Genomic DNA, 20,343 nt, shown 5'->3' with positions numbered 1-20,343 from the left:
CCCGATTTCCTGTTACTTAAATTTGATACAACAGACATCTGAAGTTTGTCATGTTGATTCCAGACATCTGAGTGAGCAGTAAACAAAGTAGGAGAGGACTATGAGAGAGAGCTAGGCAGGTCTTAACAAGAAAACGCTGAAGGATCGGCAGAAGTAAACTTAGGCTATTTTGACCAAGTAGCTCAGATGTTAGCTGAGATTAATATTTCCAGCCCAATATTAAATGGAGGAAAACTCATTTACTAGAAAACTAGACACGAAATAGGTCAGAAATTTTGAACACTGGGGTTTGTTTTATGAAAGCAAGCTTTCAGAAATTTTAACTTTTTATTTCATAAAATCTGTAATTCTGTTTGATAGTTCTACAACGGCACATAGTATTTTTAAAAAGAAAAAAAACTTAAGAGTATAATTGAGCAATAAAAAAATTCCAGGGCTCTTAAAATAGGATGATGGAAAGAAATAGAAGGTCATATAGTCTGTGTCTGCTTCTGTTCTGGTGAACACTGAGACACGATCCATTTGCCTTTTGTAGCTCAGAATTTCTTGACTTCCAAGTTGCTGATTTAATGACACAAAAAATAGAATGGCCCAATTTACACAGAATGAAAAAAAGGATCACAGATCACATCCTCATGGCAAGGGAACTTATTTAGGAAACAGTCAAGGAGGAATCAGCCTGGAGCCCAAATTAATTATCACTGACGCCTGGGGACAGCTGGACTAGTGGGGAAGAGATTTACTGGCTGGAACTAATCATCACACAAGAGGGGAAATTTGCAACTTTAATTCAGTTTTATGACACTTATATCCTTGTTCATAATACGATGTTGTACAAACACCACTACCAAAAACTTTATTGAATTTGAATTCATTACATTCACCTATAAAATATACTTAAAATGTTGTTCTATTCATGACTATATTTGCCTTCAGATAAAATATTAGACCATTTTATTTTAGCTTTTATTTCAATGTCACAGCATACAAAAAGCTTCTCAGTATGATTACTGTCTTTCGACGAGGCCCAACAGTAGGATTTAGTAATCCAATGGTGACACTGCTCGTGTGATGGAGGTGGTACTGAGGTTGATATTTCTAACTAAGGAAATAAACCTCTTCTGAGATTAAAAAGGAAAAAAGAGGACAACTTCTTAGCATTCACATTTGCATGACAGATGAAGTTGAAGCAGTGATTTAAATACGGAAATTGAAAGCAAAAGCCATAGCCCCTTGCATGGAAAACCATAGCCATTCTACAGGAAAAGATACACAAGTGGCGTCTCAAGGAAGAGGAAGCCTTATATGGATACAAACTAAATAAACTGCTGCTATCCTCTGGTTCAGGAGGAATCACAAGCAAAAGAAGAAAAACACAAAGCAAAGAGGTGCACCTATTTGAATCTCCCAAGGGCTAACACTTTTTCCTCATTATATTATGGAGGAAATAAGAAGGGAGACTTCTTTCAAGTCACTGTGACACAGAGGAGAAAGAATGCACACAGAGCTACGCTGGCCTTGGGAACCCTTGCTCAGAATACGACTGCAAGGTCCACAGTTACCTTTGACACACAATTACTCGCTGGCTGTATTCCATGCATAAACTTCTTATCAAAAATATCACTGAAATATGAGATTAAAGAACCCCGGCTGGTTCCGAACCCTGAGTTTGTGGGAATGCTTCTTACAATGCAGTTTTAACTTTATGAAACAGAATGTTCTCTTAGATATACAAACTTCCCCATTACGTTGCTATGATAACCAAAATGCTTAACTACCGAAAACTTTTCAGAAAATAAAAGTGCACTGTGACACACACTGTAAGAGGAAGAGCATTATCTCATTGATTTAAGTTCCTGCTTCCTTCTACTGGTCATGACTGCTACACTTTTTATGATTGAACTCTGTCAATAGTTTTAGAAAATGTAAATGGAAACTTAAAAATAAGTTTTGGAATAAGAGAGGAACATTTCAAAACCTATCAAATAATTTCTTAGCAATAGATTACCATGTGAGATCTATGTTAGAAGAAGAACTGTACTTAACCGAGGACCTCTGACATCACCATAAAATAAAAATCTTCGGCAATCTTTAGAAGATTAGAAACTTTTACAACTTGAAAAAGCAGAGAGAAAAACAAAAACAAAACTGGAAGCTCCCCACTGGGGCCTGCAGCTCTTCCTCTGTTAGGATCTGCTAAGGTTCTGCCAAGTCATTAAAGGATAATGGTAAAGTTGGATGCCCTGTTCAGGAATATTAAATCACACGATTTCTCCGATGGTGGAGATCTGAGGCTATGTTAAATTGGTGTAAATAAGAACGTGGAGTGCAGAGCAAAACTGGAAAATTTCTTGAGTTTCCTCTTTCTGGTTCTTATTTTTTGGGGGTGGGGTACTTTCAGAGGAACAGATATTGACTAGAAGTGTGTGTGTGTTGGGGTTGGAATTGGTAGAAAAAAGAGAAAATAGAGTTCTCCTTATTTCATGATTCGCAAAAGAGGAGGGATTTTGTTTGTTTGTCTTGCTTTGAGACCCAGAATCTCTAAGATCTCTCATTAGACAACTAAGGAGCTCATTTCTGCAATTTTATGAACAAAAACTTCTTATACAAGATTCTCTAGTCGACCATGGATTACTGAGTGGATGCCATAATATAAAATATACAAAATGATAGCTTGTATAATTTTTATAATTCTCTGTAATTGAGAACAGCATGCTTGTCAAGTTGGCAACACTGAGACCTGAGTTACATGTTAACTAATTCAAAACTGGGATTTCTGTATGAGCAACGTTTGTAGTGTCATACTTGAAATTATATGTAGCTTTAAGGCTTAGAAACTTTAGAAGGTTAACGGCAACTTTAAAGATATGAGAAACGGATGAGGGTGGGAGGTAGACAAAATGGGTGAAAAGAGTCCAAAGGTACAAATTTCCAGTTATAAAATAAATAAGTCATGGGATGTAATGTACAGCATGGCGACTATAGTTAATAATACTGTACTGCATATTTGAAAGTTGCTAAGAGAGTAGAATTTAAAAGCTCTCATCACAAGAAAAAAATCTATAACTAGGTATGGTGATGGATGTTAATTAGACATTGTGGTGATCATATCAATGATCAATACAAATACAATACAATACAATACAAATATTGAATCATTATGTTGTACACCTGAAACCAATACAATGTTGTATGTCAATTATATCTCAATAAAAAAAGGATACAAGAGACTGAGAGCACCATAAGAATATTTGATAATTTATTATCAAATCAACAAATATATATATATATATATATTTATATTCACTATATGCAAAGTGCTATTCTATAGATTTGAGGAGTAAGGAGGAAAAATAATGATGAGTTGGATAAGATCCCTATTTGTAAGGAGATTATAATCTAATTGGGAAATACAGCATAAGGACTTGAAAAGTCAAATCAAAGCACAAAAGTCACATAACCAAAATAGTATGAAGGACAGCTTGATAACTTTAACAATTAATTATCAAATTAGTGTCTAGACCAGAGGTTATTACACCTGGCTGTGCCGCCGGAATTACATAGAGAGGCTTGAAGAAAGGACATGTTTGAGCTCTAACCCTAGACCTGCTGAACTAAACTTCTGGGCAGGACATGGGAGGATAGGAGGTGTGAACTCAGGGAAGGGAGATGAGACCTGGCATTTTGTCCTTTATGAAGCTCCCCAGGTGATCCTCATGAAAACAGTTTGGTCCAACTGAGTAGTATTTGAGAATCACGGCTGTGGGCCAGGATGGCACCATGCGGCAAAAGTATTTCTACCAGCAAAAGTAACGTGTAAACCAAACGGGCTTTAAGTTACGTCAGATTTTCAGCAGAAACTCGCACTTTTTTCCATCTCCACTGATGCCTAGAACACTGAAGTTGAGAAATACAGACTAGATCATGAAAGCACAGTGGAGCTGAAAGGCTTCAAAAAGGGGCAGCTTGCATTGAGTTTAATAGGAAATATCTTTCTTGCCAAATGCAGAAGAAGAGAAAAACTTGCCAGGGAAAAGGAACAGCATGTATTCAGGAAAGTAAAATCGGGCTTGAAGCGTGATGCTTCAAAGTGTTGTTTAGAAGAGAGGGTTCGTGCAGGGGAATGCTGGATTGTGGAGAGGATCAGATTCCTTCCCTGGGTTCCACTGCATTTTTATTGTGGAAAAATGTGAATACCAAGTCTAGGATTTTATAAATCTCAATTCAATAAACTCTGTGTTACTTTTGTTTACTCAAGCTACTCTCAAAAAGATTAGCGTCTTATTATTTTCATTATAATCTGCACATCTAGGATGCGTTGTTGGCTGTGAATTTTTTTTTCTCTTTCATTCTTTTTCTTCTTTAAGGAGGGTTCTACGTTCTTCAGTCAATCTTATTCAACCCTTGAACTTAGAGAAAAGCCAGGACTACAATGATACGGTGTTGATGACATAAAGTATTGGTGCACGAGATGGCTTTTCAGAAAGCCAGAAAGAAAAGAGTGAATTTCCAAGATGATTATTAATGTTACTGAAGATGTAACAGTTGGGTTTACACGACTTGAACCAAATACCAATATTACGGTTACCTGAGTGAGTGATTCCTGGTAAGGTCAGGTTGACGCTCCTGCAGAATTTCAAAGATGTTGGGTTGGCGCAGAAATGCAACAATCTTGTCATTGTAAGCTGAAAAAAATCAGAAAATATAACAATGTTGAAAAAAATCTCTTATTAGTTTTATGCACATAAATCCAAACTTTTAAAAATATGTTTTTCTGGTTAATATTCTTTATACTCAAAGTCCTAGCTTGTAGTCACTACAGATGCTTAAATTCCAATTTGTGTCAACCCTGTCATATGAGGACTGGACTTCCATCTATTGGGTGTGAGTCACTGAAGCACTCCTTAAAGTCACTCGATGAGCCATATTTACTATCACAGTGCAAGATGAGATCACCAGCAAGATTCTAGACGCTGATCGTTGTGAGCTACTGGTTACCAAAATCAACCTCATAAGCAACTGTTAGAAGTGAAAAACCATCTTCTGATTAAATATCAGCCATCTAGAGGAGTAGAGAGGTAAAGAGGCAGAACAAGTTGCCAAAATGCAATAGCTGTCAGCAACAGCTACCAACAAAATGCAGGGGACAAACCATTCCCAAATTCTAGGTGGAAATAAATGCCATGAGCCACACATAGCTCTTTACCAAACCAACTATACCAACAGCTACAACACAATCAGTGTCATCAACATAATACAGTAAAAGAAACATAATACGTTAAAAGAAAAATTTAAATCTTAATCAAGGCTGGCTGATGTTCGTTCACAGAACTTTAAAAAGCTAATTAAAATTTAGTATAGGCCCTGTTAATACCTCTTTTGCCAAGAAAACTAATTTGTTTACTTAAGATGATTCATCTTGATTATAGCTATTTATAATCAGAAATAAAGATATATTTAAATCACAGAACTGAGTGTCTGAATTCTCAAACATTAGCGGTTCTAGTTCAGTCAACACTCTTGTGTTTATAAATATGATCAAGAAATGTGCCTTCTTAAACTAACAAATGATCAAACAAAAGAAGTATAATTCTCTAGACATTTGCCGGTTCAAGTTGTAGTTGCATCGTGCTGCCTGTACGTATACATTTCAGTTAAATTTGAAAAAATTAAAAAGAAAATACAATCTGCTAACATGGAATCCCATTGTCAAATTCAAAGTGTCGCTAAGTGTACATTTCACCATATATAAATAATGAAAACACTTTCATAATTGAAATGTTGTCAATGGGTTTTTACATTCCACCCATAACGAGAGACTAGATGACTTGTTGAGCACACTTTTATAGTGCTTTAAACTTCTACGTGCAGTATTTAGCATCCTATTGTTAGGGGCATAATAAGATGTAGACGTTAGACTTGGATCCAAGATTTCTTCTTACCTAGTGGCTGTCAAACTTCTTTAGGTCAAGGGTATTACATTACATTTCATGGTAAAGTTTTTCCTAAAAAAGTCAAAATTTTAAAGTAAAAACAGACAAATGGAGAGCTGCTCAAATTTAAGATGGAACAGGAAGCCCATGTGGCCACCAGTCTGTCCGCTCCACCTGCCGTAAGGTTCCAGGTTTGAAAACTGATCTACTCAACCTCATCATTTTAATAACAACTCAAGTTGATCTTTAGGCTTATTTGCCCAAATTCGTTTATTTTTATTTTACAATTTTGGAGGCTCTTGCTGCCTTGTAGTTGCTACAAAAACCCTGAAGAATGTGCCATCATTGCTTTCTTGTTTGTGAGGCTACTATAGGCTCACACACCATTTAAATTCTGTCCCAAGCATTAGATATATACTAAGTATATGCTTGTCCTAATGCTTAATTTGAAATGACCACATAATACAGTCGCCTTAATAACTTACTTTTCCTTAACTTCAACAATCTAATATAATAGCTCTACTCAGAAAAAGTTAGGGTAGTGTAAAAACATCTCACCCTATAGGATTTTACAAGACATAAGTGTTTTGAGACTCAAATCAATTTCTTAGGGATAAGGCAATCGTTTCTCAGTACAGGGCAAAGAGGCAGGCTGACAATAGGAAAGTCTCAGCACAGAGTGCATGTTGCATACTGATGTGAAAAGCAAAGATAAAGATTTCTGAAAAGGGATGACATACCCACTGGAACCATGTCCTGGTACTGCGGCCGACTGACTGTATTGAACGTACTTGACGGCCTGGGAAGAACTGGTGGTCCTGCATGTCGAGAATCTTCTCCTACCTGCAAACAAAAGCATCATTTATGTTCTGCCCCAAGACCTAGAGTGCTTTATATCAGCACCTCGAGCTGAGTTGTTCAAAATAACTGACAATGAGCATTGTTAAAGTACCAAGTGATCAGCACAGAAGCCAATTGAGGAGTTGACACAGGATTCTCAGAAGCCCTGCGTTAGCTGCCGAACTGACGGGAGGGGTTGGGGCATCCATTTCCACATCCTTGAGAGGGGCCAGGGAAGTGACTATTTACCAAGGGGTACAGGAGTGCTTCCCTAGGCTTACAATTACTGGGGCTATAGAAGCTGAACTGCAGACCTGTTCATCAGGAGGAACTTCTGCCTCCACAGAACACAGCCGGCAACATGAGGGTCAGAGAGAAGACCTGGGTGCTACAAAACACCTTGGGGCACTGCCAGGATAGACCTGCTTTGGGCCTCGGCAGGGAGGGAAGAAGAGCAGCAGTCTTCGTGTGGCTTTCTGAGTTGGCGTATTATCTCCTTAGGAGCAATTTTACATGCCCATTAGAGCACCCAGTACAACAGCTCTTTCTGGTTTGAACCTCCCACACCAGGGAGCTAATCGTAGCAGGTGTGGAGCAGCTAAATAGGGTTGCCCTAACCTGAATTATTTATTGTCCTAGCATAGATTTAGGAACTCATACATCCAAGTAGATAAACAAAAATGCCCATTAATATTCTTACCAGAAAACTCTAACATTGCTTTAGCTTCTGTTTTAGCATTTCTCCCCCCATGACAGAAGCCTTTTAAGACAACAGCAGAACAGCAGTGTAAGAGAGAAAGAGAACAAAAGCCAGAATAACACAGTGGATTTAGAAATTGGTGCTTTTAAAATAGAGCATCTACTCCCACCCATTCAAATCTTCACGACCATTTTATCACATTCCATCAGTCAGGCGTTTGGTGAGGGTTTTTCTAAAGGCCCTAAAATGAGAAATATCGTCCCCACCCTCCACGGCTTGCTTATCCTTCAAGAATGCTCTCACTCATCCTTCAAAGCATAGTTCCAACAGCCCGTCCTGGAGGAAGCCTTCCCTTCCCTATGAGCAGGCGTTAGATGCGCCCTTCCCTGCGCTCCCACGGCACGTGGTGTACATTTCGAAAGCAGCTGCCATTAGTACCAGTTTAGAAAGCATTTTCACTCATATTTTTATTCATTTGGATTATGGGTAGTTTCATGTATTCCCTCCTTAATAAGAAGACAGGAATATATCCTATTCATTTGTATCTCTCACACCAACCACCATATTTCTACACTGCAGGTGTTTGGTAAACATTAATTTGTTGGATCTTCCATCCCAAATTTCTACTACCTGGAATGTTTGCTAAGTAAGTATAAGAGAGTGGCTGGAAAGACTCGCGGATGTAACAAGAAGCTTCTCACAGTGCTTTTCTTGAGTTATCAGCTCGGAGGAATGAAGTCAGCCATTCTTGGGGGAGATTCAGTCATTAACCACCCCTTGTTTGTCAGACCCAGAACTCGTCATTTCAATACACCAACATAAATTTCCCCGCTGTCAGTATACGTCATGTGTCATCATTTCCCAGAACAGCCGACAGTCTTCTCCTTGACACCTCAGTTCTTCAAACCAGACTGTTAGACAGTGGGCAAGCCCTGATAAATGTGCGTAGTGCTGCAGGATGTGCGTGCTTCCAACAGCTGGGCCAGAAAGCACATTCTCCTCAAAGGTCCATCAACGCTGGGGATGAACGCTGAGTCTTCATGGGGTTATCTCTGTTCCACTGCTCAGTTTCCATCAATAGGAAGAGAAATCTTCATCCAAATTTTAATGTGTACCTTAGGATCCCTCTCCCACAACAGATGACTAAGAGACCATGAAAAGAATTCAAGTTCTGAGACAAAGGGGTTGAAAGAAAATATAAGGATAGCTATTAATCTCACAGGTAGTCCTGACCAGACTGAACAGCAGCTTCATATTGTGAAGTCAAGATAAGGCAAATGGCTAAAGGGCACTGGTCGTGTGATAAAGTCAGGCAGGGCCCTATTCATGCTACACATCACGCACACGGTCCAAAGGTGAGAGGTCTGTTCTGCTTCTAAGATGAATGCTGTTAGCAACATCCAGTTCACCATTAATGGTTTATACGACAGCAAGGTAAAGATTTATTAGCTACTCATAAAACAAATATTTTTGTGCATACCTCATAAGGGAATAGATTTATATATCATTTTTATATGAGCTTCTCTTGTATACTCTTCTATGGCTGCACTTACAACCAGCAAACACACACGAGGCATTAGAGTAAGTACGTAAATCATGAGGGGACATTCCAAGAGTGGAATTCTGATGAATCAAATCCAGTTATTTACTGTAGTCGTAAGTTTTTCTTATAATAGAGGCTACAAAAATATTTGACCTACAATATAATACTGAAAATACGATATGCACGTAGATGTAGAAAAGGCATGCAGGAAAAGAATCTTAATTCTGTTTATCTAAGGGAATTTTTAGAAACAATGTGTACCAAGCAATGATATACATTCAAAGCATAAGCCTGTATTAAGGAGAAAAATTTTGACCTAAAATATTAGTTTTTTTGTTTAAACTGCTAAAGAAAAAGGGAAACAGGAAGAGATTCTTTCTTTTTTCTTTTTTTTTCCTTTGGTTAGGCTGTTAGGGTGCCCTCTTGTGGTCACCATGGGACACTGCGAACTAGGAAAGGCGAGCCCAGTAGAGCGCTTAGCAATTAATTCCGCCCATTTTCTCTGGGTACATAGAGTACGTAAATCAACTCTCAGATATATCCGAATTTTAAAAAATATTAGTGAGGATACCACAACCCCATAGCTTTGGTCAATGATTTAAATCTAATCCAGCAACCCTCACTTGAGGAACTTCCCTATATTTAACCAAATTTTAGCACACTAAAAATTACATTCCTTTCTTCCCATGAATCCAGCTGCCCTTACGTGTGCAAAATGGGTCATCCTCCTCTCTTGACCATCTTGTTACATTATGAATTTTCTCTCATCACCCTTTGAACTAAAAAAAAAGTCTCTAATTTCTTCAATCTTTCTTCTTATCTTCTACTTTTTAAATTTGTAATTTAGGCTCTAGCTATTTCCAGAGAAGCCTGTCAACATTCCAACACTTTTCAGCCTCCAAATGATAACCTCTAAATCAAACTAGAAAAATAAAACCTTTAATAATAAAAGCCAGCACAATTCCACCAAGCCCCCCATGCCCGCAGCGTCTCTGCAGCAGCAGGTCGGTCAGTCCCCGGGGCGCCCCCAGGACTCACCTCGCCCGCGCTGTGGCTGCGCTGCCGCGTGAGGTGCTGCCGATGAACCAGCGCGCTGGTGGGTCGACTGCTCTGAAGCGGGAGCCGCGGATCGATGAACGTGGTGGTACGGGAGTTGTGGTCGACAAAAAATGCCTAGGAAACAGTCCACTCAATCAGTAGTCAGCACACGCCACACACTGGTCTTAGCTGACCTATCGTTTCACGCATTCGGAAAGAGACCCACTTCCGAGTAGTGATCTTAGCTCCAATTTCTCACAACTTTAAGTCTTTGGGGGAATTCTTCCTTACTCCCTCAAGACAAACCAAAATAGGGAAAGCCATTCTTAAATTGGATCCAAAATGAAGAGAGCAGGAAGGAACATTATTCCTGGTTTTAGGAAATACTCTGAGTCATCAAAGATAGGATCTTAGAAAGAAGCCATTTGGGTTTCTCTAACTGACGCTCTCTGAGCTCCTACTGCTGTCCACAGTTATTACTTAGTTCTTCTTATCACCTGAAGCTTCAAACATCATTGGCTTCTCCTTCTCTTTTCCTTCTCCTATGCAGTCAGCCCCCAAGTCCGCTCCATTTTCCCACAGCAGTGTCTCCTCTATTTGTCCCATCCCAGCCTGAGTACCATCCATTGTTTCAGGGCTTTCTCTTACGCATATAAGTATTAGCAGTTCCTCAGTTGTTCCACATGTCTACAACCATATTCATTGAACCAGCACCTCACTATCAGAATAGTCTTTCTAAGGCTTTGATTTTATCACTGCTCCAATCCTCAGCCTCTCCTGGCTACCCACTGTCTATAGAAAAAACATTCCAACTCTGATCCGTTTTCCAAGACTTCAAAATCTCCTTCCTACTTACCTTTCCAGTTTAGTCATCGATCACACATCCACACAAATTCTATCATGTACAACAACTTTGGGCAAGCCACTTAAGTTCTGCGAACTACAGATTTCTTCTAACAACATGTCTCCCTCATTCATAATCAACTTTTCTCCCCCATGATGTGAGAGGAGGGAGGAAACCCAGTTCTCGGTTTACCGCAGAATCCCTGGGGACGGGAAATGGTGAATGAGTTGCACCATCTCCCTCAGCACTGCAGTAAGGATTGCACACCGTGTAGAAAGGCCTTCTTTATTCTTTTGGTTTGTTTAATTCTAAAGCTCTACACAAGTGCTATTTATCATTATCATTAGGAGCCAACTTACAATGGTGTAAGTTTTCAAAGTAAAATTCACTCACAGTAATAATGAAGCCCATTATCTGAAGGACAATAGGGAAATGTCAATTTTCCCTGATCAGATAAAGTTAATTAGGTCATCAAAGATGAAAGGGACTATTAGGAGAGCCAGCAGACTCTTACCTATAAATCAAGTGTCAGGGCACATGATACAGTGTGCCGAGTAACCTAAGAAGAAAAGAACTGATGGAGCTGTTAACAAAGTACCTTAAAGACTAGCAGTAAATACCTCTAGGCAAATCCCAGGGGAAGACAGCATATCTATGCCTATAAAAAAATCACCTTCCCATTATGAAACAGAATGTTTCTGTGTACACATATCAGGAAACGGGGAAAATAATTTGTAGGTAGCCCCCAAACAGAAAAAAAAAATGACTTCTTTGTAAAGAAATAACTTTAAGCAGTAGATGCACTAGAAAACAAAGCAGAGAAATGGATAGAATGAGAATCCTTACCAGCCCCTTCTCTCAATATCCGATTTCCAGGTACAAAGACTAGATTTATGGAAGTCTCGTAGGGAGATGGTGTCATCAGCCTCACATCCCTGGGTTTGCTCCCTTTTTCCTAACCTGTCAGGTGGAACATCTTTCTTCTCTGATCTTGTCAAAAAAGCATACCAGTGATAAACCCTACAAAGGCTGCTATTGGCAGGCTCTGGTCCCAAATGTCACACAGATCCCCCTTTGATTTGGGCTTCTAATAATACACTTGAACATTATTTCTGCCACTATTCAACATGTCATAAAATAGGAATTCAGTTGTTTTTACAAATGGACATTTCAAAATAACAGGGATTATAATCCACCCCATATCTTCTTTATGTAAATTAAGCTCTTATTACTAAAATAATAATAATAAGCCATGTTGTTTAAAAATACAAAGAGTACTAATACAGAATTGCCTATTTACTCAACCTAATTTCTTAGGAATGTGTTGAAGGGATGGGTAGTCATTTAGAGGTCACAGTGATGCTCACGTAATTATAAGGACAAATGGGTGTGCACATCTGGGTCAGTTGTGATTGACATGTAGTGTCATAGTATAATTTGATGTTAAGAGGCTTGTCTAAAATCCATTCTCTAAAGAATTATACTGTAAATGCCTTGAGGCTAGGGACTCTTTCTTACCCTGTTATCCCCAATAGCTTTTAGGGCTGCATCTGGGAGAAAGAGATGGCCAAAAACTCTAACATCCAGATTCCTGATCAAAATACAGAAAGACAACTCACAATGAATTAAAGTGTTAAAAGTCAAGTTCTGTTCCATAAGCATAAAAATACTTAAAGATTTGAAAAAAATAAAGGAGAGGGGTGTGTGTGTGTGTGTGTGTGTGTGTGTGTGGTGTGTTTGGTAAAAAGGGTAGAGAGCTAACGACTACAAAACCACAAACAGGAGAGAAGGTTTTAAAACATCCCATTGTAGATCTGAATAAGCTACAAAGTTAAAACTTGAGAAGTGGGAGGCAAAGCAGTGATTAAAGGCCTGGAATCTAGTAAAAGACAAGTCTGGTTCTGAGCTCTAAGCTCCACTGCTTACTAGTGATGTAACCTTGGGCAAACCACTCAACTTGTTTAAACCACAATTTCTTTTCTGTCAAATGAGGATAATAACACCTACATCAAAGGAAGGTTAAATGAGATGGTTCATATAAACTTCTGCACATAGTGCCTGTGACCCCTTAAATATGAGTTACTAATATTATTCCTAATAATAACAGTTTTAACTTCTAAGACATTTTTCTAAGCATCACAGTGTTTCTTGCTAGAGTCCATACACAAGGCTCAAAAAATGGAGAACCAGTGAAACTACACTTCCCAGGCTCCTAGAAAGTATGTGTGGCCCAGAATAAGTTCTGGCCACTGAGATGTAAACAGAGTGTCACATGGTACTTCTCGAAAACTTCTTTACAAGGAGATTTTAATAAGGTCAGCCCTCCTTTTGTCTTTCATTCATTCTGCTCCCTGAAACAGGGATGTAATTACTGGAGCTCCAGCAGCCATACTGAACCATGAAGATGAAGGATGGCTGAGCAAAAAGCTGGAAGGAGTCTGGGCTCTCACAATCTGAGGAACCACCTTAAAGGCTCTAGACTGCTGACCTCTGAACTTCTTTATGTGAGAGAAGAAAATCTTGTATACTAAACTTTATATGCGTCTCTGTCACAACGCAGCCAAACCAAATTCTAATTGAGACCCTGAAGCCTCAGCAATGTAAAGGAAACACAGTCTTTCTAAAACTAAAAGCACAGAACACATAAGCCAGCTACCACCATTATAAATAAGGATTTTCATTATTTGATAAATAAAGATCTCTTTATTAGTCACCTTTAACACAGCTGGGTAACTTCCCAATTTAAGTGAAATGCATAGTGGGGAACCTATAAAGCTGGGTTTTGAACCCCTCCTTCTGTCTGACTCCAAAGCCCAGTGAGGAGTCCCTCTTTCCTGTCTCTCTCCTTTTCAGATATCTTCTCTCTTTTTCCCTTCTGCTTTGTGTCTCCTATCTCTTTCTTTTTATGTTCTTCCCACTCCCTCACACCTCACATAGTACTTGATTTTAGAAAAGCATTTAAGGATTTATTGAGTTAGGCTGACAATAACAGCCACACACAGCGCTGAGCCTCACCACTGCTTCAACACAGTAAAGGCTGCTCCCGATGCCAGATAGCAAGCTGGACACGTGCTGCACAGTTCGCACTGAGAACCTGCTGCAGGCTTGGCTGTGGGTGGCGAATGGGGGTGCTATTTGGATCCCACAAGGGGCTCAGTTTCAGAGTCCAGTGGAATGTGTAGATCCTTTACACATGCTTTTTAAGTGTGCCAGGCGCTTGGGGAGGAAGAGCTCAGTTAAGACCTCGTTCAAAACCACCCAGCTAGAGCACTAACAGAACGCAGCCCGGGCATGCGGCTCCTCAGCCTGTGTTGGGCTCTGCTCCACGCGCTGGGTGAGTGTGGACAGTCTCCTTGGTGTTCTGCTTTGTCCACGTAAAGGGGACTGCTAGGTTCACAGGTGAGTTATCAAAGCATGGAAAAGGAAAGCATAGAAAAGGAAAGCATAGAAAAATTACCGTGCAAATTTTAGGCTTGCCATTTCTATTTGTGACACACAAACCAATTATGTCAGAAAAGTGGATCACTTTCCCACAGGACAGCCTAACTAGTTCAAGCCAGAAATGAAGTTGACCTAGTACTTTTTAAAAAATTTGGGTCCCTTTTTATGTTATCATTCTTGAATAGCCTGCCTTTATTTATGAAAGTATCTAACATGTATTAATAAATACTGTCTCGATGAACAGCATGCTGAGAATGTGGACTACGCGAAAAAAAGCAATTGTATCGAAAAATAAGTCTTTTTCAGATGAGCCACTAGCAAAGCACATTTTGAACAACACAGATCCCCTACTGTTAAGATTCATTAAGGAAATTCACTTGAGCTTCACACGTGCTGGACCAACTAAGACTAACAAGATAGTCAAAAACTGAAAGGAATGCAAATACACAAAGGCAAATCTCACTTTAAGAACGTCTACCCTTTCACTGCTCTGGGGCATGGTCAGAGGCAGGAAATAGGGCCGGTTGGAGCCAAGTGGTATTTTAGTGAGGCCAAAGAAAATACACTTTTCTCTTTGCACAATTCTTTCTTTCTTTTTTTAAAGCTTCTATTATTTTAAGAAAAGAAAGAGCCATCAATATTTGTGAAGAAATACCAACCTCAGGCTCAACAAGTCTCAGTTACAGAAGTTTGAAATTGTTTCCAGTTAACATTTGGCCAAACCAGGAATCCACGTTAAAAAACCACGTAAACAAAACAAAACAAAAAGCACTTGTAACTATGCTACAGAAAGACAGAAGGCCAGATCTTCTATCTTTTCTTCTCTAAAGAGCTATGGAAACAACGAAAGAAAAACAATCTATAAGTCAGAAGCACTCTGTATTGAATCTGTTCTAACGTCTGGCTTTTCACTCTACAAAGTCTTAGAAATGCTCGAAAAAAGTTAACTGTCATCTACTTTAATTTTTATAAAGGTTGTATTTACTCACACATTCTCTCCCTTCCAAAATTAAGTGTCTTCTCAGCTCCTGGCTCCCTCCATAGTAATTCCCCAATTATAAGGAATAAACATGCTGTTATTTCCTCTCTGTTATATCCTAAACAGAACTCTTACCAACAGTAGAAGTGGAAAAGGCTGAATGGTACAGTTTATTATAAGTAAAAAATAGCTGTGCTAACACTTTCTACCACTTGGTTCATCAAAGTTGGGAGAGAGTGCTCCCAAATATTTCAGGACATTTATATCAGTCACAAAAAAGTTAAAGAAGGTTATTTTGTTAGACTCTTATGCTCAGAGAGCTAAAGCTGCTAGGAGAGAAAACAGGAATCCATGGTACTTGAGCTAGAATTAGGGAAACAGCTGGTGTATTAGTAGATGGGGATAAGTACAATATCCCCAACCCGTTAGAGGTAAAATGTTAGCTAAAGGAGAGGTATTTTATGCGTTGGGAGTGGCGGTATTTAAGCATTGGAAATATAATAGGACAGTCAGTGATGGTATGCTGGATGGCTTGTACTAGCTCATGAGAGCTGATTGTGAAATTTTAAGGTATTCCGGGAGCTGGCCAACAGTGATGCTGGTGGCCTGAAATTGGCTGTGGTGGGAGAATTTACACCATGGAAAATGGCAAACGTTACAAATTGGTCCTCCTCCACACCTCCCCTGGAGAGCTGGTTGTTAAACATTTACCAGCACGTCCCTCTGGAAGACTGAGAATAGAGTTACCCAGATCAGCCCATTTTAGGTAGAGCAGAAGTCATTGACATGAAATTTTAAAATAGCATATTATATTTTAAAAAAAGATCCATCCATGAAGACAACTTTAAAAATAAAAAGCAGGGGGCCGGTCCCATGGCCAAGTGGTTAAGTTCACATGCTCTGCTTCAGCGGCCCATGGGTGTGGACATGGCACCGCTCATCAGACCACGCTGAGGTGGCGACCCACGTGGCACAACCAGAGCACTCACAACTACAATATACAACTATGTACTGGGGGGCTTTGGGGAGAGGAAGAAGAAAAGAGAAAAAAAATAAAAATAAAAAGCAGAGGTCAGCCTGGTGGTGCAGCAGTTAAATTCGTGCGCTCTGCTTCAGTGGCCTGGGGTTCATGGGTTTGGATCCCAGACACAGACCTACACACAACTCATCAAGCCATGCTGTGGCAGCATCCCACATACAAAATAGAGGGAGATTGGAACAGATGTTAGCTTAGGGACAATCTTCCTCATCAAAAAAAAAAAACCAAACAAACCAAAAATAATTTTTTAAATAAAACAAACAACAACAAAATAAAAAGCAAAGCCATCTCCATACTTGAACGATTCCTTCAGGATTCCATGAGTCTAGCATTTTACTCAGAAACACATTCACAAAACCAACCTCTGCTCTATTCTCCCATTCAAAAAGGTATGCTGTCCTGAAAGATTCTTTCCTTTTGCCTTCTATGTGTATTTATGTGGGTTATTTTTTGATCTAACACCTTTTCACCCCTTTAAAAATTAGCAAGAGATTTTCTAAAAAGCAGGTGCTATTTATAAATTTAGTGTTTAATTCCACGTCTATCTGAATGGCTATGTCACTTGAGGTGATTAAAGTAGGTAACCACCACAAAGAGGCACTAGTCGTTTCAAAGCAATTAAAGAGATCTGCCACAAAAATAACAAATGTTGTGTCAAATTGACAAAAAAACATACTTTTCAAAGTAGAGAATTTATCCTGTTAACAGACTTTTGGGATTCACTTGAGACCTCCAAATAGGAAGCTGCATTTTACTCATTGAGATGAACCTGACCCTGGGAAGTGTGGTCGTCAGCTTCACGTGGGATTGAAACCAGAGTGTGCCATCACTGGGGCAACTTCTGCAGCCACAAAGGCTGTTAGGGTTCAATAAACGGGAACACCAAGTAGGCTGACTGTCATGGTAACTGTCATGGTACAAACATTTGTTCCTTTCTAAAAATCTATCCTCATATCCGTAACTGCTACTTGCCATGGTCATCAAAGTTGGGTATTTGGACCATTCTCATACTCAAACCCCTAATCTGACCCCAAAGTCACAAACCCCTTGAGTTACAAAGCTTGGATACAGATATGGATGTCAATTTAGCTGGGAGATATTACAGCATATGATTTTTTGTAGGGAAAAACACCTATGGGAAACTATGGGAAAGGATATTTTACTTTAAATAAGGAGATGGTTACTAATTTACATTTTTATTAAAAAGACACAAAGTTTATGAGGTATCTTTTTTTTTTTGATGAGGAAAATTGGCCCTGAGCTAACATCTGTTGCCAATCTTCCTTTTGTTTTGCTTGAGGAAGATTAGCTCTGAGCTAACACCTGTGCCGATCTTCTTCTATTTTGTATGTGGGATGCCTCCACAGCATGGCTGACGAGTGGTGTAGGTCCTCGCCCAGGATCCAAACCCACAAACCTGAGCTATGGAAGTGGAGCATGCAAAACTAACCACTCAGCCATGGGGCCAGCCATTTTTAAAGTTCAAAGTTTCTTAATATTCTAATTTAAGCCCAAGTAGAATGATCTGGGAAAAACACCCTATATTAATACTGTTAGGGGGTACAAAAAAGGGGCAGGAAAAAAAAGTATTCCATATTTAACATCTGAAAGAGGAGTCAAAAAACAATACTTTTTCTAAAAATTAAACCACATCATAAGCCCATAATGTGAATTTAAGAAATAACAAACTTCATAGTATTTTTCTCATTATCCATGCCGTTTTGCATCATTCTCTCTGTTATCCTTAACCCTCTGCAATGGAGCTTCCACTGATTTTACTTGACTGATATGTGATGGTTAATTTTGTGTGTCAACTTTACTGGACCATGTGGTGCTCAGACATTTGACCAGACATCATTCTGGGTGTGTCTGGAGTGTGTTTCTGGAGGAGATGAACATTTGCATCAGCAGACTGAGTTAAGCAGATTGCCCTCTCTAAAGCGGGTGGGCCTCATCCAGCCAACTGAAGACCTGAATGGAACAAGAAGGCCGAGAAGAGGGAACTCCTTCCACCTGAGTGAAGCTGAGTGAGCTGGGACATTGGTGTTTTCCGGCCTTAAGACTCAGACTGAAACATAGGCTCTTCTTGGGTCTCGAGCCTCTCAGGTTTTGGATTGGAAGTGACACCATCAGCTTTCAAGTGTGTGTGCATGTGTGTCTGTGTGTCTATATACAGCTAATATAGAGTCACTCAAAGTTTGCCCATCACTTCTTCATAGGAACTACACACACCCTCCTGGTGCATTCCTGTTTCCATGCATTTATTTTGGGTGTTTTTCCTCCCCACCCCCTATTTCCTCTCCTCCACAATCTCTTTTTATCAAAATCTTATTCATCCTTCAAGGTTCAGTTCAAATCCTATCTTTGCTATAAAAACTTTCCAAGTATCCCATGCCAGAAATGAGTCATTCTGCACTGGACCCTTGCAGACCCAGTGCACAGTGCACGTCCCGTTACAGTGCAAAGGAGAGGCATTCGGGGTAAAACAGTCTGGAGCAGAGTGTTTAGCGGCTTTGCACAGGAAGTGCAAGATTCTGTGCAAATGTGTGGGTCTGATTTCAGTTCTAGTTCTAAGGAGGAAGTTACTTATCTTGCTAAGGATGTTTTCAAAACTCTACTTTCGTGACCATGGCTGATGGAGACGGTAACCACCAGAGTTGAAGGCAAGAGAACAAATCTTCCAGAATGACCACAACAACAGAGCACTCATGGTAGAGAAACAGACACCCCTCTGGGTTGTGGTACACCTTTAGGGCAGGAGCAAACATCTGAAGGCAGATTACCCTGCAGGGGTCACAGAAAACATGGACAACACGGACAACACAGACCAGGAACAAGAAGAGGAAGTCTACCGTGAAAAACCACTCTGTTGGACCATCCCGGTGAAAGGAGATCAGCAGTTCATTAAAAGGAGGAATGGGACACTGATACTAATCCTACAGTACATCCTTTATAAAACCGCTGTATATTTCCCATTACAGTAAGGATGCAGCCATTAACAACAAATCTTTATCATTTTCATAAAATTCTAAATTGATGAGACTCTTTAGTTATCGTTCTGTGTAGATCCTTGCTTTGACCTAACCATTCAAATCAAGATTTTCGTGAGCAGGGTAGCAATCACCTGGTGAGCAGTACTCCTGGATAAAAATAAAATAAAATATTCCATTTTACTTTGTAGGTACTTGAAAATTCCATACCTTTGCTTTCCCTAAACCAAGTCATAAACCTCTAGAGGTTTGTAATTGTTCAGCTTCTATCTTCTATACCATAAATCAAGGAATAATAAGTCAATTATGGAGTAAACTGTGATAATTATAATCCTAATTGTTTTTCTTCTATTTGTAATCCCACCATTATCTAAGTTGATGCTAACCACAGCCCCAGGAGCTGGACAAGACAGTGTTCCTAACCCTCACGTAAGAGAATACTGAGATCGCTTCTCGGCTGTTTGGCTAAGATCAAGTGTAGAGAAAACTTAGAGGTCATAGAGGGCAGATCAGATAGCAGTGGACCCAGAAATCCTGATCCCACTGCAGCATAATTTTCTCAAATTCATCAAATTAACAATGGCACAAAAAAGAAAGAAAGAAAGAAAGAAAGAAAGACTGCCAGGTTAAATAACATTTGGTTTTCCTTATTAAAGCCCGTATTCATCTTCCAGATACATTATCCCCATGAACACATACTAATGATCAAACCCAGCCAAAAACCAGAAGCATTTAAAGCATCACATTTTAGTACTACTGATGCGTATTTCTTGCAAAAGTATAAAACGTTTATACCAACACTGTAACCCAGATCCCAAACAAAATACTGATGAAAACACTCTGTGGAATACTGAACAAGAGACTTTTCCAAATGTAATTAAAAGCAGAAAGAAAAGCATTACACATTTGATGTCAAATCCAGTTTGGAACCATATCATGTAAACTTCAAGACTGAAGAATTAAGGATCTAAAGAATCTAGGAGTTAAAAAGGGAAT

The 20,343-nt window shown here is 39.4% G+C and overlaps 1 protein-coding gene across 4 annotated transcripts in view; it reads right to left on the bottom strand.

Moving 5' to 3' along the window:
- The window catches only part of LOC124233480 (E3 ubiquitin-protein ligase HECW2), a 218,417-nt gene that overhangs the window by 65,147 nt on the left and 132,927 nt on the right, over nt 1-20,343 (bottom strand). For all 4 annotated transcript variants that reach the window (XM_046650597.1, XM_046650601.1, XM_046650600.1 and 1 more), the window contains exons 14-16: nt 10,055-10,189; nt 6,674-6,776; nt 4,589-4,685 (exon numbers count right to left, since the gene is read on the bottom strand). In XM_046650597.1, coding sequence (XP_046506553.1) covers nt 4,589-4,685; nt 6,674-6,776; nt 10,055-10,189 — 335 coding nt within the window. The remainder of the gene's footprint in view (nt 1-4,588; nt 4,686-6,673; nt 6,777-10,054; nt 10,190-20,343) is intronic.

The sequence above is a fragment of the Equus quagga genome, unplaced genomic scaffold (assembly GCF_021613505.1).
Source record: "Equus quagga isolate Etosha38 unplaced genomic scaffold, UCLA_HA_Equagga_1.0 203_RagTag, whole genome shotgun sequence".
Lineage (NCBI taxonomy): Eukaryota > Metazoa > Chordata > Mammalia > Perissodactyla > Equidae > Equus > Equus quagga.
The sequence above is the reverse complement of the archived record's forward strand: the minus strand, read 5'-3'. Positions and strand labels throughout refer to the sequence as shown.